Below are 24,486 nucleotides of genomic sequence, written 5' to 3' on the forward strand. Positions count from 1 at the left end.
CCAAGAGTTGAATACTTAAAAGAGGTGTTACAGACAGACTGCGGGCTGACAGCTCTTCCAAAGCCAGAGCAGGGAGATCCAGACAGCACCTCTTTTTTGTCACTTGTGAAAACTGAAGGCAGAGGCAGCCTGTGATCCCTGCAGCTTCAGATGTGTGGGGGCATGGAGAGGACCAGTCTGGTCCTGGCCCATGTCCCTGCTGTGGGCTGGGGAAAATGAATGCAAGATTGCCCTAGCGGTTACTAGAGCACCCATTGTGCGCCAGGTTCCAAGGAAGCTACTCCACCTACTCTACACACAGCTCCTCCTAGACCTCACTCTTTACTTTTTGTTTTTTTGAGACAGTGTCTCATAGTAGCCCATGCTGTCCTGAAACTCTCGTAAGCAGCTTTGGCTGTCTCTCGACTCGCAGCAATCTTCCTGCTTCAGTCTACCAGAGCTAGAATCACAGGCAAGCTTTTGACTTATTTTCCAGAAGCCTTGGAGGCTGCTCCGGAATCCTGCAAGAAATCTGTTCGGTGTTCCTAGGCTAAGAAAGAAGCACACTTCCGGGGAAAAGAAGTTTCGGCGTGCAGGTCGGCTGGTTTTCCTGAAGCAAGGGTGTGTGTGTGGGGGGGGGGTGGTGAGGCAGTCTGCTCCATCGCCCGCGGGTCTCGGGGACAAAGGCTGAGGGGCCCAGCGCTCCAGCCGGCCCCTGCCCCAGTGAACTTTGGAGTTACCGGCTGCGACCTCGGGCTCAGGCACCAGACCGCGAGTCACTAAGGCTGGGAGCCCACGCTGCAGCCACCACAGAACACGGTGGGGTGCATCCAAGTCGCTCGTGTCCCTGCCCCTTCCCACTCTTTGCCTCGCTCTTTCCAACTTCTTGGACCCCTCCCCACGTTTTGTCCCTCCCTTCCCTGTCCCCATCGAACTCCTTGCCCCCCACTTCTCGCTACTCCAGCTCCCTGTTTCTTGTCCCTCCCACTCTCTGTCCAACTTCACGTACCCCTATCTCCCACTCGCCCCGCCCCGCCCCTTGCCCCGCCCCTTCACCCCTCCCCCCCTCCCCCGGCCTGGGGCTCTGGTGCTGGGCGAACATGGCGGCAGCGGTCGGGCGGGACACCCTACCTGAGCACTGGTCGTACGGCGTATGTCGGGACGGCCGCGTCTTCTTTATCAAGTGCGCGAGGGGCGGCAGCACTCGGGGAGGGTCCGGCGCTGGGGGCCCGGGGCCCGGGGCGGGCGTGGGGGGCGGTGGCGCTAACAGGTGCACGTCTCCCGCAGTGACCAGCTCCGCTGCACGACTTGGCTGCACCCGCGTACCGGCGAGCCCGTCAACTCGGGTCACATGATCCGCTCAGGTGGGCCCGGGGACAGCGGGGGAGGGGTGGGGTGACGGGGGCGGGGGGCGCCACGGCCGCGCGAGTTCGACCGACTTTTCTCGCCTTCCCGCAGACTTGCCGCGCGGCTGGGAGGAGGGCTTCACGGAGGAGGGCGCGAGCTTCTTCATCGAGTGAGTAAGCCCGCATCGCGGCCGCACCTGACTCGCTCCTCCGCAGCCTTGGCGGGCTGGGCGCTCGGGGTTTGTGTGCCCGACGGTGGCGGGCTCGGGGATGGCTGCGCACCGGGGTTCGCAGCGCCGCAGGGGGCCTGGCCCGGTCCCGCCCGCCCGCCAGCCCGCGGCCGAGCCAGCAAACTCCACGGCTCCCGGGACACGCCTACCCTCGGGGCAAGCGTTGGGCACAGTGGCGGGTGTCAGGGAGTAGGGCTCGTGTGGCTCGGGAGTGTGGCCTCAGGGCTTGGGCGTGGGGGAGGGGGAAGAGGGGCCGCGACGCTAGTGGAAGGTGGTGTCTGGCCGCGCTGGCCGGGATCGCCAAGGAGAGTTGGAGCGCGACCCCGGCGGCTGCATCCTTGCTCCTCGGGGATGGGATGGGGGTGGGGCTCCCGGCCAGCCAATGAGATTCCTGGAACTCTAACCGCGAGTCTTCGGCGGGCGCCCAACGCCGACGAACGCGGACTGCCGGCTCTGCCTGGGCTAGTAGAGTGGGAGCTTTGGCGCCCGAGCCGCGGGGTGCTGCCCCACCAGTTACTTTGGGTCTGTTGGGCCGTGTGGATCTGCTCTCGAAGCCATAAGGGACACGCGTACAGCCTTAATCTTTCCCGCTCGGGGAAGGTGCCTGTGTTGCCGCGTTCCTCGCTCTGCTACCTGTGGTTCTTGGGAGTCAGAACTTGCCTTTGATCCTTTGCCCCACTGGCATAGAGTAGGAGCTCGGTAAATGTTTGTTTATCGAATGAATGAACTAGCCAAAGGTCTTCCGGCCGGTGGTTTGACTGGCACTAGGTGTACTGTGGGGGACCGTGATTCAGAATTCATTTCTCCACCAACTTAGAAACACTGTTCAGAGCTGGATCAGAATATGTGAAGAAAGTCATCGCGCCTCCTTCCCCGCTTGGGACTTTTGTGTAGTGGCTGAGAGTGATGGATGAGATTTATGGAAGGGAGGTGCTCACTGTTCCTGCTCGCTGATTTGAAGCCCGCAGGAGGAAAGGAAACAAAGAGTGAGTAATAATAATAGCGGGTAGCAGCGACTGCTGTGCAGAAAACTAACACGAGAGGATGCGATTTGGAATGATTGGATGACTTGTTGGATTGGAAGGTCGTGATGACTTTTTCTGAGCAGGTGACATTTGAAGTTTGAATGATGAGAAGGATCCTTGCTGTGATGACCACTAGGGGCAAAACATTTAAGAAAAAATGTTTTAAGACACAAAACCCTTCAAGTTCAGTGAGCAAAGAGGCTCGTGTGGCTTGAAGGTGACCAAGGGAGAGTGGCACTAAAGGGGGTCACAGGTAGGGAGGTAAATGATGAAGCTGGACCGAGGTAAATGGCTGATAAGCTATATTCTGAGCCCAGGGAGAACTCAAAGGTTTTTAAAGGAAAAATGGCATGCTATGCTTTGCAATTTTAGGAAGAATGGGGTCTGCGTGGACAGCTGTGCCAGGGAGGCAGGGGAGCAGTAGGAGGCTGTGGCTGTGGTCCAGAGAAGACTCTAGTAGAGAGTGGAGCACAGAAATGGAGAACAGTTGTTAGATTCAGGCTGTGCTTTGGATGTAGTGTTTACAGACCTTTCTAACGGATTGGATACTGTCTGAGAGAAAGAACATTCAAAGATGACTCGTAGGGACATAGTTCATAAAGTGTTTGTCACACAAGCATGAGGACTGATGTTAGATCCCATAAAAATTCAGTGTAGTCAGTCACATGCAGTTGTAATCCTAGCTCTGGAGAGGTGGAGACAGGAAAATCTAGGGCTTGCTGGCCAGTCATCCTAGCCTAATCCGTAAGCTTAGGTCCCAGTGAGAGGAGCTGTCTCAAAAAACAAGGTGGACATCTGAAAAACAACACATGAGGTTGACTTGGCTTCTGGCTTTTATATTCACAGGCACACACATACATACACATTCATGCACATGTGCACCTGTACACACAAGAACACACAAGTACACATGTACACACACATGCACACAGATGACTCCTGGAGGTGAGAGTACCTGAACAGGTGGTGCCCATATCAGAAGGCTAGGGGAGAAACAAGCTTGAATAGATGATTAAAAAAAATAAAGATGTATGCCAGGCGGTGGTGGCACACACCTTTGATCCCAGCACTCGGGAGGGAGAGGCAGGCAGATCTCTTTGAGTATGAGGCCAGCCTGGTCTACAGAACAAGTTCCAGGACAGCAGAGAACCCTGTCTTGAAAAATAACAACATACAAAAAGATCTTATTTTGCTGTTTTACATTTAAGATAGGAATATAGCATATAGATCAGTGGTTCTCAACCTGTGGGTCGTGACCCCAGGGAGGTATAAAAACCCTTTCACAGGGGTCACCCTAAGACCATCAGAAAACATGAATATTTACATTACAACTCCTAGTAGGAAAACATGGATATTTACACTACAGTTCATAACAGTAGCAAAATTACAGTTAGGAAATAGGAATGAAAATAATTTTGTGGTTGGTGTCACCACAACATGAGGAATTATATTAAAGGGTCTCAGCATTAGGAAGGTTGATATAGGTGTATAAATCTGAAGCTTGGGGTTGAGAGTGAGAGAGATTTGCAGATACTCCATTTGTAGATAACAGTTGTATGATGCCATGAGGAGTAGATGATGTCATCAAGGACAAGTTCAGACCAAGAAATTCTGTCCTGGTTTGCTTTCTGTTGCTGTGATAAACACCATGAACAAGAGCATGGTGAAGGAAATTAAGGAAGAAAAGGGTTTATTTCAGTTTATACTTCGGGTCACAGTTCATCAGTGAAGGAAGTCAGAGCAGGAATTGAAGCAGAAGCCTGGAGGAAAGCTGCTTATTGACTCACTCTGGCTTGCCAGCCCAATTTTCTTATGTTCACCTGTTAAGGATAGTATGGTCCACAGCAGGCTGGGCCCTCCCACATCAATCACCAATCAAGAGAATTTCCCACAGACATGCCCACCAGAGGCAATTCTTCAGTTGAGGTTCTTTTTTTCCCAGGTTACTCTGGTTTGTGTCAAGTTGATTATAGAAACTAACTAGTATAATGTTCTAAGCCTGGGGACGTGCAATGTTTGAGGTTGGTAAAGAGGTAAACTTAAGAGGAGAGACTGAGAAGGTAAGAAGATGTGTTGTAATTGCATGTTTCCTGTCCCGACCACCAGGTCCCAAATAACTGACTCAGAGGCTAAATATGAATTATAAATGCTCAGCCAATAGCTCAGGCTTGTTACTAGCTAACTCTTACATTTTAAGTTAACCCATATTCCTTATTTATGTTCTGCCATGTGGTGGTACCTTTATTAGCATGGCATGTTCATTCTCCTGTTCCCTTTGCTTCTGGCTGGTGACTCCTGACTCTGCCTTTCTCCTTCCCATCATCCTTAGTTTGGTTGCCCAGCTATACTTCCTGCCTGGCTACTGGCCAGTCAGTATTTTATTAAACCAATTTGAGTGAGAAATCTTTACAGTGTACAAGAGAATTATTCCACAGCGGATGTGTAGTCACAGGAACCTCCAGTACATAGCTGACTGGAGCCCATGGCAGAGAAAGTAGGTAAGAAACACCTGTCCAGGAAGCACATCACATCTTCCTGGGAGTTTTATTGCAAAGAAGAGTCCAGACATTGGCTGACAGCTCGGAGTGTGTGGGTTGAGGGAGGAGTTTTCTCTTTTCAGGAGAAGATTGTACAACATCTTTTGTTCTGGTGGGAGAAGGAGAAATAGATGGTGTAGGTAAGAGACTGGGCAGTTACTGGAGCAGAGTTTCTGTGGAGGCGAGAGGGAGAGGTCCAGGTCTGTATTGCAATGTCACCTATTGGGGTAATGAGGAGAGGTTGTGAGCAGTTTGCAGTACAGTCTTGAGCTGGGATTTGTGCAGTCTGTAAGACACCAGGCTGTTGTCCCCAGCATCCGGCTTTCATCCCTGTTGTTACTCTTCTTTGGTAATTCTGTCCCCCCATTTGAATCCTCCCATACTTTCTGCAAGGCCTACCCACAGCAACATTGATAGTGGCTCCCACCCTCAGAGGCTGCTGGTGTCTACATGCTGGGATCCTGTGGTAGCTGCTGTGTTTTCTACATGATAATTTCTGAAGAGGCCTCCAGATTTGGGACTAATTATCTTCCTCCTTGCCCCACAACCCATGAAGTTTTGCATTTATATGCTTTCTAAAGAATTTATGTTTTTTTAAACAAGTTATTACATTCTAAGAGTGTGTGGGTTTTTTTTTTTTTGTGTGTGTGTATATGTGTTGGTGTGCCATAGTGTGTAATTGGACATTTCCTGTCCCAACCGCCTGTTCCCAAATACCCAGCAGCCACTTCCCAAATTACCACACAGAGGCTTATATTAATTATAAATGTTCGGCTGATAGCTCAGGCTTATTACTAACTAGCTCTTACACTTAAATTAACCTGTAATTCTTTTTTTTTTTTTTTTTTTTTTTTTTTTTTGGTTTTTTCGAGACAGGGTTTCTCTGTGAAGCTTTGGTGCTTTTCCTGGAACTCGCTCTGTAGCCTAGGCTGGCCTCGAACTCATGGAGATCTGCCTGCCTCTGCCTCCCGAGTGCTGGGATTAAAGGTGTGCGCCACCACCGCCCGTCAACCTGTAATTCTTATCTATGTTTAGACAGGTGGCTTGGTACCTTTTCTCAATATGACATTCTCATCTTGCTTTTCTGCATTTGCTGGCGATTCTCTGACTCTGCCCTTCTTCCCAGCATTCTCCTAGTCTGGCTTTCAAGCTCAATCTCTTTCTGCCCAGCTATCAGCCAATCAACTTTTTATTAGCAAATGAGAGTAATCCATATTCATAGTGTATAAAAGGATTGTTCATAGCAGTAGTGTACCATGGGGTGTGTAGAGGTTAGAGGACAATCCTGGGGAGTCTCTTCTCTCATTTCATCATGTGGTTCCTTGGAGAAGGGAGATCAAACTCAGGTCATTGTTAGGGTTGGTAGTGAGTACCTTCTGCTTGCTGAACTGTCTTCCTGGCCCTGCATGCTTTCTTAGACTGAGAATTTCTGGATTTGTCAATAAAGTCTGAGAGATAGAACAGAGTCATGGCTGAATGTTTCCCCAGTGGACAGGAAAGGTGTGTGGTATTTTCAGGATGCAACGATTGTTTCTGATACTTAACAGAGGTATTTTGTTTTTCTTTTAATTTTTGACAAAGCTGTACATGTTTGCCTTAGTTAGTTTCTTTCCTGTCGCTGTGATCAAATGCCTGGACAGGAATAATTTATTGAAGGAAGGTGTCTTAGTCACTGTTGTATTTTGTGAAGAGACACCGTGACCATGAGCAACTCTTCTAAAGGAGAGCATTTAATTGGGGACTTGCTTACAGTTTCAGAGGTTCAGTCCATTATTTTCATGGCAGGGAGCATGGAGCAAGCATGGCGCTGGAGCAATAGCTGAGAGCTACATCCTGATCCATAGGGAGCGAGCCTGGGCCTGGCATGGACTCTTTACTCCCACACATTTCCTCCAGGAAGGCCACAACTCCTAATCCTTCTAATCCTTTCAAACAGTTCCACTCCCTGATGACTAACTATGCAGAAATATGAGCCTGTGGGGGCCATTCCCATTCATATTGCCACAGTAGGGCTTATTTTGGCTCACAGTTCAAGGTCACAGTCTTTCAAGGCTGGGAGTCAACGTGGCAGGAATTGAAGGAGCTGTTCACACTGCACTAACAGTCAGGAGGAAAGCGCTTGCCCCACTGGCTTTCTGCTTTTCCAGCCCAGGAATAGGGGTTCTGACTTTTTTGGGGGGGTCTTTTTGTTTCAATTTACTTAACCCCAATAATCACTCACAGGCATGGTCAGAAACTAACGCAATTTGAATGAATAAATAAATCACAGATCTTCCTGGAAGCATGTTTCCCAGATGAATCCAGATCCTGTCAAGTTGTATAATGTGTTCTGATCATATTCGACCCCCATTATTCTTCCTACCCACTCCCATTTTCTCTGGATCCCTTCTTCCTCACAAGTCTCCTCTCCTTTCATGGTTTGGTTTTTGTTTGTTTTTTAATTTCTTTGGAATATGGAGGCATGACCCCAGGGAATAGCACATACTAGACAAGTGTGTTCCCTCTAAGCCTTGCCCCCAGTTTTCTGAGACAAGATCTTGCTGTGATCCTTAGACTGGTCTTGAATTCAGAATCCTCCTGTCTCCATCTCCCGAGGCCTGGGATCACAGGTGTGTGCCACTGCATCCTGTGTAGCAGAGATTTTAATCTAGAGTCTGTTTCTTGAGGCAGAAAACCCTGAACTATGAAATGTGGATTTTAGTTTATTTCTGCATTTTTGGCTACATTTTGCATTAATGATTCTCCCAACTGCAGGTAAAGTGGTGCAGACATCCCCTTTAAGAAAAGATTTTATGGCCAGGTGGTAATGGCGCATGCCTTTAATCCCAGCACCTATGTGCGTTGGTGGTGTTCAGCTTTCTACAGGCCCACATTGGGATGCCAAAACATTGTCGGCTGTTTTTGCTCTTAGCTCTCTGGGGGCCCTCCACCTAGCTCCCAAATAAATCACACATGAAGGCTTATTCTTAATTATAAATGCCCAGCCTTAGCTTGGCTTGTTTCTTTTTTTTTTCCCTTAATCAATTATTTAATTTTGAGGCAAAACATGTGGCAGTAAGAAGACTCTGATACCATGATTTTCATAATTTACATCCAGAGATCCAAGAAAACACTAGTTATTTTGATAATCTTAAAAAAGAAGTTTTAAAAATTTAAACCCGTTTAAACTATTAGTCATTATAACATCTTTAAAAAGAAATCATGTAAGAAGTTGACTTGATTCTGTAGCCTCTTGTGTAGAGTAAATGGAATAAGAATGTGGAAGAGAAAACATGAGAGAGTATTGTTGTGTGTGACCATGTATGATGGCAGGCTCTTTCTTTTGTCATTTACGGCTGGAGCACACTGTAGAGGCAAGTCCTTCTATTTTCAAGAGAGGTTCAGAGGTGAAATGTCCCAGCGCTCACTGCTGTTAGAAACCAGTGCTCACACGCTTGTTCCAGTTACCTTTTAAATAAAAGCCATGGATTCTGAGCTGCCGGTGCTGTGGATATCGCTCTATATAAATAAAGCACTGATTGGCCAGTGACCGGGCAGGAAGTATAGGCGGGACAAGGAGAGAGGAGAATTGAGGAAGGAGGAAGGAAAGGGAGACCGGCTGGAGCCACCGCCAAGACAAGGAAGATGTAAAGTACCGGTAAGCCACGAGCCACGTGGCAAAGTAAAGATTAATAGAAATGGGCTGAATATAAGAGCTAGACAATGATAGGCCTGAGCTAATGGCCAAGCAGTTTAAATAATGTAAGAGTCTGTGTGTTTATTTTATAAGTGGGCTCCGGGACTGGCGGGACTTGGCGATGGGAGCTGGAGAAAAATTCTTCAGCTACATGCTGGTGCTGACAGTCAGTGCTAGTGTTTGTGGGGTACTTACTAGGAACCAGGCAGTGGTGTAAGCCCCACATAGCATCTCCTTCCGTGCTCAGCTTGGCTTGTTTCTTGCCACCTTTTCTTCACCTAAAGTAGCCCATCTATTTTTTGCCTCTGGGCTCTTTCCTTTTCTTATTTCTGTATATCTTACTTTCACTCTTACTCCATGGCTGGCTGTGTAGCTGGGTGGCTAGCCCCTGATGTCCTTCTCCTTCATCCCTCTTGCTCTTCTTTTTCTCCTCTCAGATTTCTCTCTGCCTGCCAGCCCTGCTCATACTTTCTCCTGCTTCACTATTAGACCAATCAGGTGTTTTAGACAGGCAAAGTAACACAGCTTCACAGAGTTAAACAAATGCAACATAAAAGAATGCAACACATCTTTGCATCATTAAACAAATATTCCACAGCATAAACAAATGTAACATCTTAAAATAATATTCTATAACACATTGGTATTTTGCTTGCAAATGTATGTCTGTGTGAGGGTGTCAGATCTTGGAATTACAGGTAGCTCAGCTGCCATGTGGGTGCTGGGAATTGAACCTGGGTTCTCTGAAAGAGCAGTAGTCAGTGCTTTTAACTTCTGAGCCACTTCTCCAGCTCCCTTTCTTCTTCTTCTTCTTCTTCTTCTTCTTCTTCTTCTTCTTCTTCTTCTTCTTCTTCTTCTTCTTCTTTTGGTTTTTCGAGACAGGGTTTCTCTATGTAGCTTTGCGCCTTTCCTGGATCTCTCTCTGTAGACCAGGCTGGCCTCGAACTCACAGAGATCCGCATGCCTCTGCCTCCCGAGTGCTGGGATTAAAGGCGTGCGCCACCACCGCCCGGCCTTCTTTTTTTTTAATGATTCATTTATTTTCAATTTATATGAATTGGTGTTTTGCCTGCATATATGGCTTTGTGAGTGTATTGGATCTCCTGGAGCTGGAGTTGTGAGCTACCATGTGGGTGCTGGGAATTGAACTTGTGTCTTCTGGAAGAGCAACCAGGGCCCTTAACCATTGAGCCACCTTTCCAGCTCCTGGTCTTATTGATACAAGGTCTCACTATATAGCTCTGGCTGTCCTGGAACTCACTTTGTAAACCAGGGTGATCTTGAACTCACAGAGATCCAAATGCCTCTGCCTTCTTAGTGCTAGGATTAAAGATGTGTGCTTGGCCTTAATTTTTTTTTTTTTTAAGACAGGCCTTGCAGTGTAGCCCAGGCTGACCTTGAACTTTGTAGCTCCCTAAGAGCTAGTTAAGCTAGTTAAGCACCACATGATGCAAATTTCATCTTCTTGAGTTCTTGGGAAAATCCAGGAACTGCTATTGCTATTCATAGCTGTTGTCTGGTTTATTTACAGCTGTAGCCCAGCTGGCCAGGAACACATAATATTTCCCCTGCCTCAGCTTTCCTATTGTAGGATTATAGGCACGTATCACCATACCTAGCTTTTTGTTTCGTTTTGAGACATAGCCTCATGTAATGAACCTAGGTGTTCAAGCATGTTAGGCAAATACTCTCTCACTGAGTTGCCTAGGCTAGCCTTGAACTTGCAATCTTGCCTTAGTTTCCAAATAGTTGGGATTTTACAGGTCTGAGCCATAGGCCCAGCTCTAGGGCCGCTCTGTGAATGATCCTCCTACCTGAGGCACTTATGTAATGGGGGCTGGAGGGTGGGGGGACAGGGACACCACAGCCTGCTCAAAGGCTGCTCCTTGAGGGCAGACCTGTTCACTGCTTCTGAGGCTTGGCACTGAATCCAGCTGTTCTTATTTATGGAAGAGGCTATGTCCCCAAGAAACCTTGGGTGATCATTAAGTAGTCCAGTCTTTTAAAATTCCTGGCTAGAGAGGAGACTTGTGTATGGAACAGAAGCAGGGAAGCCAGGACTGGGCCTGTTGGGGCTGGTGTTCGGACCCAGGCGTCTTGGATGTAGTTACTCATTGTCAGCAGCAACACTCAAAGCAGGAACCTGGCCAGTGGAGGCTCAGGCAGCCTTTTCTGGCTGCTTGGTCTCTTGAGCTCAGCTCTTCACATCTGGGGATTTCCTCATGTATTGGCAATTGGACTAGACCCCCCTCTTTCCTTGGCTTCCCTTGGCATCTTCTGACTTTGCTCCAAGGTCCTGACGGGGGCCAGCTGATTACACAAGGTGCCACCTAGCTTCAGGTCCTCTAGCCTTATCTTCCGGGACTTGTGGGGCCATCCTGTGCAGGTGCCATTCCCTAGGTAGTAGGACTTGGGAAAGACACACTGAAGGCTTGGAGTGAGCTGTTTTTTCATTGTTTCCCCAGTGCTGTGGCCTGAAACATCCTAGGGGCAGAGCCAGTAACATAGCTTGCAGGTCCCCATGCAAAATGGAAAGGAGGGAGGTGCCATTGAAAGTGCTGGAGTGAAATGGGTGTGGCGGCACCTTAATCTCAGCACTTGGGAGTAGGCGGTAAGGCCATCAAGAGTTCAAGGTCTTCCTTGGTAACACACTGAGTTAGAACCCTGTCTGGGCTACATGAGACTCTGGGCTATTGGCGTCTCTGTCTCCAAAACACAACAACAAAACAAAACTGCAGTATAAGTGTGTTCAGCCAGCAATTCCAGCATTCTGGAGGTGGAGGCAGGAGGCTTCCAAGAGTTCAAGGCCATCTTCAGATATATATTGAATTGTAAGAAGCCAGCCTGGGTTATTTGAGCCCCTTTGTCAAACAAAAGGAGACAAATCAACAAACCTACATTATAAAACTTGTTCCTTTTCCATTCCCCCCCTAGACTTGTCATAGTTTTTAAAATATGCTATTTCATGTCTTTTTTTTTTTTTTTTTGAGACAGTCTTACTGCATAGCCCTGGCCTAGAATTTGCTACATAGATCAGGCTGACCTTTCAACTCTCAGAGGTCTGTCTGCCTTCGCCTCCACAGTGCTGGTATTAAAGGTATGCATCACTGTTTCCTGGTTTGTTTAGTATCATTTTAAGTAAAGACAAATTTAAAGTATATATTATATGTTTTATAATTCATTTCTATTTATATAAAATATAAATATTGGTTTAAATGTAGATATCAGGTCATTCACCTCTGATGCTGGATGACTCATCAGCACCATGCCCTACTGTAAAGCATAGTATAGGAGTGTGCAGGCTCAGGGCCCTCTGGACAGGGTGAGGTGAAGGGAGGCCAAGTGGTGCACAGGGAGATGCAGGGAGAGCTGGACTAGGGGAGAGCGTGGCTTCTAGACTCTTTCAGAGACACCCTGCTGCAGACCATACTCAGTTTTTAGGATGTGCCTTTTACCTGCAACACCTCATTTCTCAATCAATTTAAAAAGGCAGTGAAGAGCGGCCCAGATGTGACAGATGTCAAGGGGGAAGTCCCTATTAGCTAGAAGGCCTTTTAGGAAAACTATTGAAACTTGGACACAGCATTTCCAGAACTTTATTTCAAACCAGAAATTGACAGTCTCACAATGAATTATGGGTGCTAAAGGCATACATGTATTTGAAATGGAAATCCTGAAGCCTCATTGTTGAAGGGCAAGCAGGTTCTCCCGCTTGGCTGGTTTGGGTATAATCCCACACTTTACCTTGCACTTCCTGGTGGCTTTATCAAAGGGGAAAGCCAGATCATGGATTTAGTTAGCACTGAGTCTGTGGGAAAGCACTAACACTGAGTGTTCTGTAGAAAGCTGGAGGAAGGATTTAAAGCTGTGGTTTGTATCACACTCTCAAAACAGGCCCTCCAAAGAGCTGGAGAAACCTCTAAGAAAAATGATTAAAGCTGCTTACGGCTCTTGACCCATGGGGGAGTCAGTTGCCCCTGCAGCAGGTAGGTCTGTGCATGAAGAGGGTGGGTGTGAGTCTCTTCTGCGTTGATGAGCGCTGGAGGACGGGTAACTCAGAGGGAGAATGCTTGCCTAGCGTGCCAGCGAGGCCTGGGTTCCGTCCCCAACAAAAGAGAAAATAATAACCACCACCTGCTGTGCCTCACGACAGTCCTTCCCTTCTCTTCACATATTAAGGGGACACATTTCGAACTTCTTAGGGTTTTGGAAAGAAGATTATGAGCAGGAAGCAGGAGGGTGGCAAATCTCAGATCTTCCTGGGCTACAGAGCAAGCGAGTCCAAAGCCAGTTTGTGCTGTTTCGTGAGACTGTGATTCAAATGTCAAAGTGAAAAGAAAAGGATTGGGGTTTCCTGCTCAGTGGTAGATCATTTTATGGCATGTGCAAGACTCTAGGTCAAATCACAGTTTTGGAGGGTGCGCAGCTGGGGGGACCGGCTAGGATGTGGGATAGTGGGTGACTTATTGTGATGCCCACTCCAGCTCAGCATAAGGAGTCAGCATCTCGGACTGGCATGGCGTTGTGAGTAAATATTGGCAGAGGGAAGAGTCTGGAGGAATATGGTGGTGTTTGCCTCTTGTCACATGGCTGTCAAAACATTTGCTTTTTGACTTCTGGGAAAGAGAAGCATTTTGAATGAACATTTTTATTGTCTGCAGAGTGTTTCATGAACATGATCTGGTTCAATTCTTACCATTATTTTATTTTGGCTGTTGAAATTTGACTCATAGGGTAAAGTGATTTTCCTACAGTCACCTATTAGTTCAACCTTTCCGGGCTCAGGGGAGAGGCCTGGAGGTACCCTAGCGTGGGCTTCTCAGACACAAGGACCACAGACTTAATGACAGAAGGGGACATATAACCACAGACTTAAGGACAGAAGGAGAAGGTCTGCTTTCCTAGGAGACTGGGGTGCAGAAAATGTCATGCATGCAGATTTCATTTTTCAGGACTTTGGGATTGCTGGGCAAGCTCTCTAACACTGAATGACTTCCCAGCCTTTAGTTATCAAAACAGGGTCTTATTGTGAGTCCCAAGCTGGCCTCACTCCTGATACACGCCCCCCCCCCCCAAGTGCTGGAATTACAGGCCTACACCACCACACCTGGCTTCTGTAGACTTTACAGTTGATTCATCCTCTCCCTTACCTACCTTGGCATCACTGCTTTGGTAAGCTGTATCGGGTCTACTGTGTGGCTTTGCATTTTCCCAAATAGAAACATCTGCCCCAGGAGGTGCCAGCTTCTTTCCAGAGTCCTAGGTGACAAGGAAGTACGGGGAGACCAGTCATTGGTTTTATGTTCTCTCTGGGTCTTAGTCCCCAAAACACTGTAAGTGCCTGGAGGAAAGCCACACCAGCAGCTGCTGTGGCCTCGGGTCCTCCCTCTCTCCCTCCCTCCCTTCCTCCCTTCCTCCCTCCGTCCCTCCTTTCCTTCCTCCCTCCCTCCCTTTCTTCCTTCCTTCCCTCTCTCCCTCTCCCCCCCCCTCTCTCCCTCTCTCTCCCTCTCTCCCTCTCTCTCCCTCCCTCTCTCTCTCTCTCTCTTTTGACAGGTCCTTCCTATGTAGCTGTGATTGTCTTGAAACTCTCTAGACTGACTACACTGGTCTTGAACTCACAGAGTTCTCTGCCTCTGCCTCTTGAGTGCTGGGATTAAAAGCATGTGTCACTTTGCCAGGCTTGGGTTTTCGTCTGGACTGAGTTTGCTTGGCCTGAGTTGTACTAGACTACCTCTCATCCAGCTTGCTCACAGCTACTTGCCACCTGGGAAGCCCAAAGCACAGCCAGGCCCTGCATCCTTTAGACAGTGGCTAGGTGTGTGGATGTGGTGACACCTGTGGGAAGAGGCAGCCTTACCACCTGGATGCGATCCCAGCTGGGCACCAGATGCTCCCTGACCTTGGTAAATTGCTGACTCTCTTGAAGCTTACTTCCCCAAAGGTTCAGTGTTGCTAGTGTGAGGATTACATGAATTACTTTTTTTTTAAATTTATTTTATTTTATATGCATTGGTATTTTGCCGTGGATGTCAGGTCCCCTGAAACGAGTTACAGACAGTTGTGAGCTGTCATGTGGGTGCAGGGAATTGTGCACGGGTCCTCTGCAAGAGTAGTCAGTGCTCTTAACTGTTGAGCCATCTCTCCAGCCCTGCATGAATTGCTTAATAGAAAGGGCCCATGTCTGATGCAGAATAAAGGCCAGTCAGCTTGAGCTCCTGTACAGCTGTTCACACAGCTCAGAGATGGGGTGAGAGCGGGAGTGCTGAGTCCTGGTTGCCTTCGGCTAATCCAGGGGAAACTTGATGTGCCTGGTACTGCTGCCTGAGTTAGTACATGTCAGTTGCAGAACTCAACTCAAAATTCATTTGGATGGATAAAATTAGAAAGCCATTTAGTACTAAAAGGATGTCTTTAGTTCTGGGAAATGCATACTGAAATGTTTGCTCTTAAATGGTTATGAGGGAAAGTGTGTTTGTGTGTACGGGATGGGGGGGATGATGACAGTATGGGGCACAGTGTTAACAGTGGCTGAGTCTGGGTGGAGGTACCCGGGGACACTTTATATTGTTCTTTTGCAATATAAAATACCTTTTTTAGTTAGATATGGTGGCATATACCTTTAATCCCAGTACCCGGTAGGCAGAGGCAGGCAGATCTGTGAGTTTCAGGCCAGCCTGGTCTATAGCATGAGTTCCAGGACAGCCAGGGCTACACAAAGAAACCCTGTCTTAAAAAAACCAAAAATAAATAAATTAAAAAAAAATCCTTTTAGTAATTATTTATTTATTTACTTATTTTATGTGTATGAATATTTTTCCTTCATTTATATTCGTGCACCATATGTGTGCCTTGTGCCTGCAGCGGTCAGAAGAGGGAGTTGGATCCCCTGGAACTGGAGATCCAGGTGGTTGTGGGTGCTAGGAACCCAGCCTAGGTCCTCTGGAAGAGCAGGTGTTCTTCAGCTGCAAACCATTTTTCTAGCCCCTTTGCTCTTACATCTTTTACATACACTCACAGTTATTTCAAGTAAAGAGCTAATTACGACAGACATTTTGGTGCATGTCTGGACTTCCAGCACCCAGGAGGCTGAGGCAGGGGCATCAACGCTATGAGTTTGAGCTCTGTCTGACCTACATAGCAAAACCCTGTCTCAAAACAAACAATCAATCTAACTAAATAACAAGCATACAAAGAACCCTAAAGCAAAAACCCTCAACAGCCCTTTTGTCTGTAAAGGGCCAGGCTGCCTGAGGTTCCAGGTACTTGCTTAGGCACAGGGGTCTAGGCTGCAAGTGCCCAGGGTGGTGTGGAAAGGCTGGGGTCTGTCTCCTTCCTAGACTTTTGGAGGCTGTATGAATGCTGCTCCTTAGCCAGGCAGCCACCTGGTATCAGCCTTGGCCACTGGAGAACAGACAAGTTGTCTGGTGTTTTTCAGATCATAGGTGTCAACGTCTGATGCTTTGCAGCTAACCACACATTCCTTCAAGAGGCAGGCATTTCACCTGTCATTTGTACAGCTCGGGCATTTGAGGCACAGGTGGGGAGCTGAAGAGACCAGAGCATCAGTTGGGACTTGAACCTGAGTCATCCTGGCTCCAAATTTAGTGTTGTTTCTGCCCTGGCCCATGGTACCCCCCGGCTCCAGTCACCACCACTCCTTCTCTGCACTTTTCCGGAGGATCCCAAAGCAGAAGCATCCTGGGCTTCCCTCAGAAAGACTCCACTGGGGAAAAAGTGAGTGGAGCTGTGGTCCTCAGGCAGGAGAGGCTGTGAGTAGATCCCTGGTGCTCTGGAGGTGTGTGGGTGTGTGGCTCTCTTCATCTGGACCATCACCCCCTCCTTAATCCTTTCTTCCTCTCCTTTTCCCTCCTCCCCAGATGTCAACTGACCCAGCTTAGGAACTGATGAGCCTCTTAAACCCGCTTAAAGAGCTGTCCTTCAGGGCCTGCCAGAGAGCATGTCCACACCCCAGCCAGTCCCAGCCAGTGAGGGGGGCTCTCCTGCATTTCCTATGTAGACCTGACAGCTTGGAGCTAACATGCACTCTCCAGTGCCTCCCAGGAACCCACTCTACCACGTAGGAATGTAGTGCAGGTAGAGGACCATTCCATCCTGTGCCCAGGGCCATTCCATTGCTCCCTGGCCTTCCTGTGGGCCAGGACCAGACAAGGTCTCAAAACTGCCATATTTGTGTTGTCTCCATTTGTAAACTGAGTTGGCCATAGTTGTTCTGGGCTGTGAAGAGGTGAGTGCCTCATTAGAGAATTTAACCAGAGGCTGGGTGGTTTTGGTGGAGGAGTCATCTATTCAGTCACCGAGTGTGAAGCTGGAGGGTCTTTCTTCACACTGGGCCCTATGGACAGAGACGGAGGACATTATACCCCTTTCCAGCAATGCCCAGTACAAGAGCAAAGAGGACCCAGACCGGTTCCAGTCTGGGTGTTGGGGGTGGGGCTCTGAGAAGAGGGACCTTCAGGGGAAGACTGAGGAAGGCAGGCAGCTGTGGAGCAGGCCAGTGGTGACATGTTCTGGGGAGCAGGTGGTGTGGGTCACAGCACCTGTGTGAGGAGTGGAGGTGTTGGGTGGGCCCTGGATCAAAGCCTGCAGTGGCAACTTGGCTTCAGGAAAGAGGGCTAACGGGGGTGAGGGGGCATTGCCCAAGGGGCTCCCACTGCTGGGTCTGAGTCTGAGCCTCACAGTGGTTGTAGAACAAGGATGCTGGCCTGGGGATGCAGCTTGATTAGTGCAGTGCCTGCGCAGTTTGAATGCAGCCTTGGGCTTGACCCCAGGCGCTGCATAAACCTGGCACGGGTGGCACACATCTGTAATCCTTGCACTATGGAGGTGAAGGCAGGAGGACCAGAAGTTCAAGGTTATCCTTGGTTACACAGTAAGGTCAAGGCTAGCCTGGGCTACATGAAACGCTGTTTCAAAAAGAACAAATCAGTGATGCTATAGTCTGTTGGCTTAAAACCCTGATTCTGTCTCTAGCTTGGGCCACGTCAGTCCCTGTGTCTGCATGTTTCTTTAGCTAGAAAGTGGGGGCAGTGGCTTCGTGGACCAGCTAGAGCAGTGTGCATGCTGAGAATTAACCCTTACCATTGCTACTTGGTTAGTTCTGAGAAGGAAGTGCCTTGCTAGGAGAGGTGCAGTGGCGTTGGCGAAGGGGCTGGTGTTCTGTTCTTGGGGAAGTCTCCTGGGGCCTGGCTAATGAGGAAGATTTGTGCCTATTTGCTTTTTCTTTTCGTTCTTTGTTCTTGTTGTTTAGACAGGATCTCATTTTGTAGTCCAGACTAGCCTTGAACTCATGGCAGTCCTCCTATCTCAGCCTCCCAAGTACTAGGACTGCAGGCTTGCCAGCATGCCTCACCGAGAACTGTGCTCTTGTATTGAGGCTTGTCTGTAATTGGAAGCTGAGCACTAAATGATTGGTGCTGAATACCCAAGAGCGGTTATTGATCTGGGAAGAGCTGTGTGGCTGTGTCTATCCAGAGGGAGCGTGAACAGGTTTCCTGGGCTCGGGATTGGTATGTGCTTTCCACTCCCTGCTCTCTGTGCTACCCTCGTGGAAGGCTTCCTTGGGGTTCCTGCTTTGACTGTGGGGCAGAGCATCTTGCTCATTTGGGGGTAGGCAGTGACTTTGGTGTCTGTATTAGACACACAATGAGGTGCTCGAGCTAGAGCCTCAGTCTAAAATGTGGATCTAAGTCTCTGGGGGCAGAGCTGGGAACCCGCCCAGGTGCCGCAGCTGATTCTCGTGGTGCTGAAAGCAAAACCCCATCTAGCTTCAGCTCCTGCATCTGCCGGCGGTGATGCTCTTTTCCTCCCGGGGTCATTTGAGAAGGTAGCCTAGCTGCAGGTCCGGGCCCAGTACATTGTAGGCCTGTGGGCATGTGTCTTTCATGACAGAAGTTCATCCTCCCAATCAGTCAGACAGAGCTGGGTGAAAGGTCTTAGGGGGGCAGTGGGGTACAGCTGTCTGTCAGTGCCCACGTTTTTGCTCAGAGGAAGTTCTGGGCGCAGGAGTCTGGTCTTGTTTCCTCCACGGAGGTGGACTGTACCACCCTCACCTCGGCCCAGGTGAGGCTGCCGGTCTCATAACGGTCTGGTTGGTCTTAAAGGTGACCATGAAGTGGGGACTATGTCTTCCTGAAGGGGGTAGTCTCTCACCTCAGAAGCCACAAGTACTTAAAGATTCTCTGAGGGCAGAGGAGGCCTGGCTAGGGGCAAGCAGACTGCAACTCAGAACCAGGGATGACTGTCTTGTGGGGGAGACTTAAGTGTGCCAGCAGATGGTGGTGATGGTCAGTGACAGTACCATACTGCTCTTGTCATCTCTCAGCTGGTCTGGGGGATCCTGGCAGGAATAGGGTGGTGACTCTGTGTCCCAAATAGTTCCGCAGTTCCCCGTGGACAGTGTCAGGTACAGGGTCAGTGTTCAGCCAGATAGATATGTAGGTTTGCTGATTTAACCTTTGACCTGTCTCTCCAGAAACAGGCTGTTTCGAAGGAGGAGAGTGGGTTTAGAGTTGGGAGTAAGTAAGGCTTTGTGAACTGAGGTGGGAAGAAGGATCAGAGCCCATGGTCAGGGTTCAAGGGAGGAGAAATGCCTACCTAGCCTGGCTAGGGGCGTGCTCAGCAAAGTATTTTTCTTAGCACGTTTTTGAGCTGGGATTTAGAAAATAATAGACAGACGGCTGCTGTGAGCTAAATATCTATAATCACTGTACCCATGGATGCATTTTTAAATGGAACTGGTGGCACCTAAAATTACATCCATTTATGTAAGCTTTGAATAATTACGTTTTTTTCTCTTTGAGGTATAAGCGGGAGCTGGAGAGAGCTCAGCTGGCCTCTCTGGGCTGGCTGCCTTTGGTTTTTCCAACCCTCCTCACCTGAGACTGTAGATGTGTTTCTGTGTTTGGCACCAGATGGGTTCTGAAATGTAGAGGACATTAATTCTTTGGGAGAGAGGAAAGTAATTAGCGTCAAGTTCTGAGAATAGATATTTAAATTAGAACCCATAGTGTACCCTTTATTCTGAAAGCAGCATGGGTGGGATGTGCTCGAGGCTGGAAGGTGATGCTGTGTTGAGGATGATCTTGGCATCTGAAGAGAGGGCTGTTGGTACTGGCTAGAACAAGCAGCAAGTTTTCAGAGTTTGTTCTTAAAAGTGAGCTATATGATGGGTAGCAGGGCTGGTACCCCAAGAAGCCAGTTGGTTTTCTTAAGTCCTAATTTATTTATTTTGTGTTTCTGTGGGGTTTTGTTCTTGTCTTATTTTATTTTGAGACTAAGTCTTACTATGTAGTGTGGCTGGCTTGGAACTCCCTATGTAGACTGATCTGGCTTGGGACTTGTGGGCAGTCCTCCTGCCTCTACCTCTTGGGTGTTGGGATTACAGGCTTGCAGCACATATCTACTTATTTGTTTATTTTACCTATGTTTGTCTGCGCTGACATGCACACCAGACTTAACAGAAGCAGCTCTTTTAATCTTTATCTGATCGACTGCTGTTTCCAGACCCACATGGAGGCACAAGGAGGCCAAGGGATTGATGCCTTTTATTTGTGTCATCTCGGCCCTTTCCCTGCGTGGCCTGCCTCCACCAAGCCCTGACAGTTGGGGACTGCAGAGGCCGGGGCGATTTGTTTCAGAGAAAACTCTCAGACTGTACAGGTTCACTTAGAGAGGACAGGGCCTGGCAGAGAAGGAAAAGGTGAAAGAGGTGAATAACACTCAGGGAACAGACTGGGGGCCTTTTGTTGAGGGAGCTTCCGGGAAGAGCCCCACTCTGGCAGGCATTGCCACCTCTCCCCATAACAGGTGGACAGTGGATGAGTTCCTGGGCTTTGTGGGAGTGTGGAGAGGGGGCTGGCTTTGTAGAGGACATGAACTATGCTACACTGGGGGCCAGAGCCTGGCCAGGCAGGCCTGGGGTCTTGGCCATGCTGCCCTCTGCCTGTCACATGCCAAGTACCAGGTGTGAAGGGTACAGGAAAGCTGCCAGCTGTTTAGGTCACCCCTCCCATATCTGGCAGGCTGAAGGTTCTCACAAGAAGAACAAGGTCTGGAAGAGGAGACAGCCTTCCTAGTTCGTGTGTGTTGCTTTGGCTATCTGTAGAGATGGAGTCTCTTTCCCCAACCCCACCTGAAGTGGAGATAGGATTTCAAAAATAATGGGCCCATGAGATGGCTCAGTGGGTAAAGCCTGCTTGCTATGTAAGCCTGGAACCCACGTAAGGATGGAAGGAGAGAACTTTCTCTACAAAGTTGTCCTCTGACCTCTCCATGTGTATACACACACACCCACACACACACACACACACCCACACACACCAAGAAAATAAAGCTAAAGTGTATCCCCAGGGGGAGGGTCTGCCCTCATGTAGAGCTTTCCTGCTATCTGTGACTGGGCTTCAGGAGTCACTTCGGAGGTCATTGCTCAGCAGCTTGTCCAAGGACACTTGTTGTGGGAAGAAGGCTGTGGGGTGAAGTAGGGAGAAGGTGGTGACTTTCCTGTCCTAATGCCTTCTTTTGACAAGGGGCTGGTGATGGGGTCAAAGCAGAAATGTCCTGCCTCAGGGGTGGAACTCAGGGGACCCCCCAGGTTCTGATGCGCCTCTTAGCAGGCAGAGGCCTAGTTGAGCTTGAGGTCGGCCTCTGCAGGGTCTGGAACCTGTGGGTAGGTGGGCATGCATGGGTGGAGGTATACATATGGGAGGTTATACATGCTTGTGTGTGCACTTGGGTGTGGAGGTTAGAGGTCAACCTTGGGCGTTGTTTCTCAGGAGCCATCCACTGTTTTATTTTGAGATAGAATTTCATTGGACTTGGCCTGCTGCTTATGCTGAGCTGGCTGGCCAGTGATCCCCAGGGATCTGCTTATTTCTGCTTCCCCAGTACTAGGTTTAGGTTTGTTCCACCATACTCAACCTTTTCCGTGGGCACTGGGTATAGAACTGAGATCTTAACGCCTGCATAGCACATACTTACTGCCTTAGCTCTGTCCCCAGTGCCATCTTGTGTGTGTGTTTCGACAGGGTCCTGCTGTGTAGGCCTGGAACTCACTATGTAGACAGGCTGGCCCCGAACTCTCAGAGATCTGCCACAGCTGGGATTAAAGGGGTGCACCACCACTATGCTGGCCTTTTAAAAAAGACAGGTTTTCACTCAGTAGCCCAGGAGCTGTAGTCAAGCTGTCTTGGAACTCATGGCAGTCCACCTGCTTCAGCTACTGAGTGCTGGAATTCTAGGTGTGAGCCATGATGCCAGGCTCAGGCTCATTTTCATTCACTCATATTCATACTCCCCACAGCCCTCCTGTCTTAGGTAGGGTTGCTACCACTGCCGCGAACCACCTTGACCGGAGAGCAAGTTGGGGAGGAAAGCGTTATTTGGCTTACACTTTGGAGCGCTGTTCATCATCGAAGGAAGTCAGGACAGCAACTCAAACAGGCAGGATCCTGGAGGAGGCAGGAGCTGATGAAGAGGCCATGGAGGTGTGCTGCTTACTAGCTTGCTTCCCGTGACCCGTTCAGCCTGTTTTCTTTCTTTCATTTTCTGTTTTATTTTATTATTATTTTATTTATTTATTTGGTTTTTTGAGACAGAGTTTCTTTGTGTAGCCCTGGCTGTCCTGGAACTTGCTTTGTAGACCAGGCTGGCCTTGAACTTGGAGATCCGCCTGCCTCTATTTCCCAAGTGTTGGGATTAAAGGTGTGCGCCACCACCGCCCAGCTCAGCATGCTTGCTTATAGAACCCAGGACCACCAGCCCAAGGGTGGCATCACCCACAATGGGCTGGGCCCTCTCCATCCATCAATAATTAAGAAAATGCCTTACAGTTGGATCTTATGGAGGCATTTCCTCAATTGAGGTTCTCCTTTCAGATAACTCTAGCTTATGTCAAGTTGACATAAGACCAGCCAACATATTTGCTTCCTCCCTTTCTTTTATATGTAGCGCTGGCTGGCCTGGAACTGTCTGTCTATGGAGACCAGGCTGTCCTTGAACTCATAAAGGTTTGCTAGCTTCTTCTGTCTCTGAGGTTAAAAGCTTATGTCACCATGACTGGTCTGCCTCAAGTTCTTGACTTTCTTCTTCCTGGTGGGTGCCTCAGTCTCCCTTTCCTGTCTCTCTGAGCTGAGGTGGTTCTCTGGGCTTCTGTTGTTTGCCTCACTGTAGCACTCCTTCCCAGTGGAAAGTCTGCTGGGCCTGGTGTGTGCTCAAATGGGAGAGGAGGGACCACTACTCAGAGTGCCTGCTCCCCTAGTGTCAGGGGCCGCAGCCCGACTTGGCCTTACACCAGCTTCAGCTGGCTTACTCTAGACTTCAGGAAGCGTGGCTGCGGGGTCATGAGAGAGCACCTGGGCTCTGGAACTTGGGTGAGTTATTAAGCGTCTGTAAAATGGGGTGAATGTTGATATCTTTCCCAAGAATCACTTGCCTTGATTAAACCAGGATAATATGGGGCTGGAGAGATGGCTCAGAGGCTGAGAGCACTGGCTGTTCTTCCAGAGGTCCTGAGTTCAATTCCCAGCAACCACATGGTGGCTCACAACCATCTATAATGATATCTGGTGCCCTCTACTGGTGTGCAGGCAGAACACTGTATACATAGTAAATAAATAAATCTAAAAAAATCCCAAGGATAATATGGCCAAGGGTGGTAATGTTCTCTTGGAAGGCTGAATCAGAAGAATTGTGAGTTTAAGACTACCTTGGGAAACATAGTAACACCTTGTCTTCAGAAAATTAAACAAAATACTCTCCCAAAGGCAACAACAAAAGATTGTGGGGTATTAATGTCCAGAACACAGCACTATTGTTTAATACACTTGGCACTTATTTGTATACACAGGCGGTTTATCCTCTAGTAATTGTGCTGCCCCAGATGTATGTGGGAGATTCCTCAGTTGCTTGGCTTGGATCCCACAGGCCTCCTATTCTCTGATATCCAGAGATCACCTGGATGTCTTGTCCAGCCAGTTAGCGTCTTAGTGATGGGCATTTTCTAGACGAGAGCATCAGTTGTCCTGTCAGGTTTAACCAAGCGGATAAAAGGTCCCGTGTCCAGGGCTGCATCCTAGTTGTGACCTTGGCTGTTACCACTTGTAGAGGCAATCTGAGCATAATTTGTAGCACAAGTCATGTCTTACCTGAGCCCTGCCTTCCTTCCCATGGCAGGGATAATGGGGGAGCTAGAGGGGAGGTTTGAACTCGGTTTAGCATTTCTTTATTCACCTTTGCTGTGCCTCTACTAAGTATCCAGGTAGCTGGTAAACCAAGTTATTCATTCAGCTTCAGGTGAAGGGATGGACAGAGGTGTGTGGTGAGGTCCCAGGGTAAAAAGTGTGGGTGCTGCATGGAGGGAAGTGCCTAGGAGGGAACAGGCTGACTAGTCGGGGAAGCTTTGGGTCTCCAGCTGGGGTGGCAGTGAGGACTGATCCAGCATTTGTCATTACGGGTCTCTTCATGAGGTGGACTTTCACTGAGCCCTTGATGTGTGTAAGGCTCAGGCCCGGGCACTGTGAGCATCCAAATGAGAAGAGTAAGCATCACTGGACAGAGGTTAGGAACACAGGTTCTGATGCAGGGTTGTCTGTGTGTGAGGCCCAGCCCTGCCACTTCCTGGCTTGTGGTGTGATCAGGTATATATTCTGGGGCCTCAGCTTCCTTCTGTGTGAAATA

General features: G+C 48.8%; 1 protein-coding gene across 2 annotated transcripts in view; it reads left to right on the forward strand.

Annotated features, from left to right (window-relative positions):
- The first annotated feature begins 1,063 nt into the window (after positions 1-1,063).
- Positions 1,064-24,486, forward strand: part of Plekha7 (pleckstrin homology domain containing A7) — a 191,768-nt gene continuing 168,345 nt past the window's right edge. For both annotated transcript variants that reach the window (XM_059268390.1, XM_059268399.1), the window contains exons 1-3: positions 1,064-1,162; positions 1,267-1,343; positions 1,438-1,495. In XM_059268390.1, the coding sequence (XP_059124373.1) occupies positions 1,080-1,162; positions 1,267-1,343; positions 1,438-1,495 (218 nt within the window). In that variant the 5' untranslated portion in view covers positions 1,064-1,079. The remainder of the gene's footprint in view (positions 1,163-1,266; positions 1,344-1,437; positions 1,496-24,486) is intronic.

This window comes from Peromyscus eremicus, chromosome 1 (assembly GCF_949786415.1).
Source record: "Peromyscus eremicus chromosome 1, PerEre_H2_v1, whole genome shotgun sequence".
NCBI lineage: Eukaryota > Metazoa > Chordata > Mammalia > Rodentia > Cricetidae > Peromyscus > Peromyscus eremicus.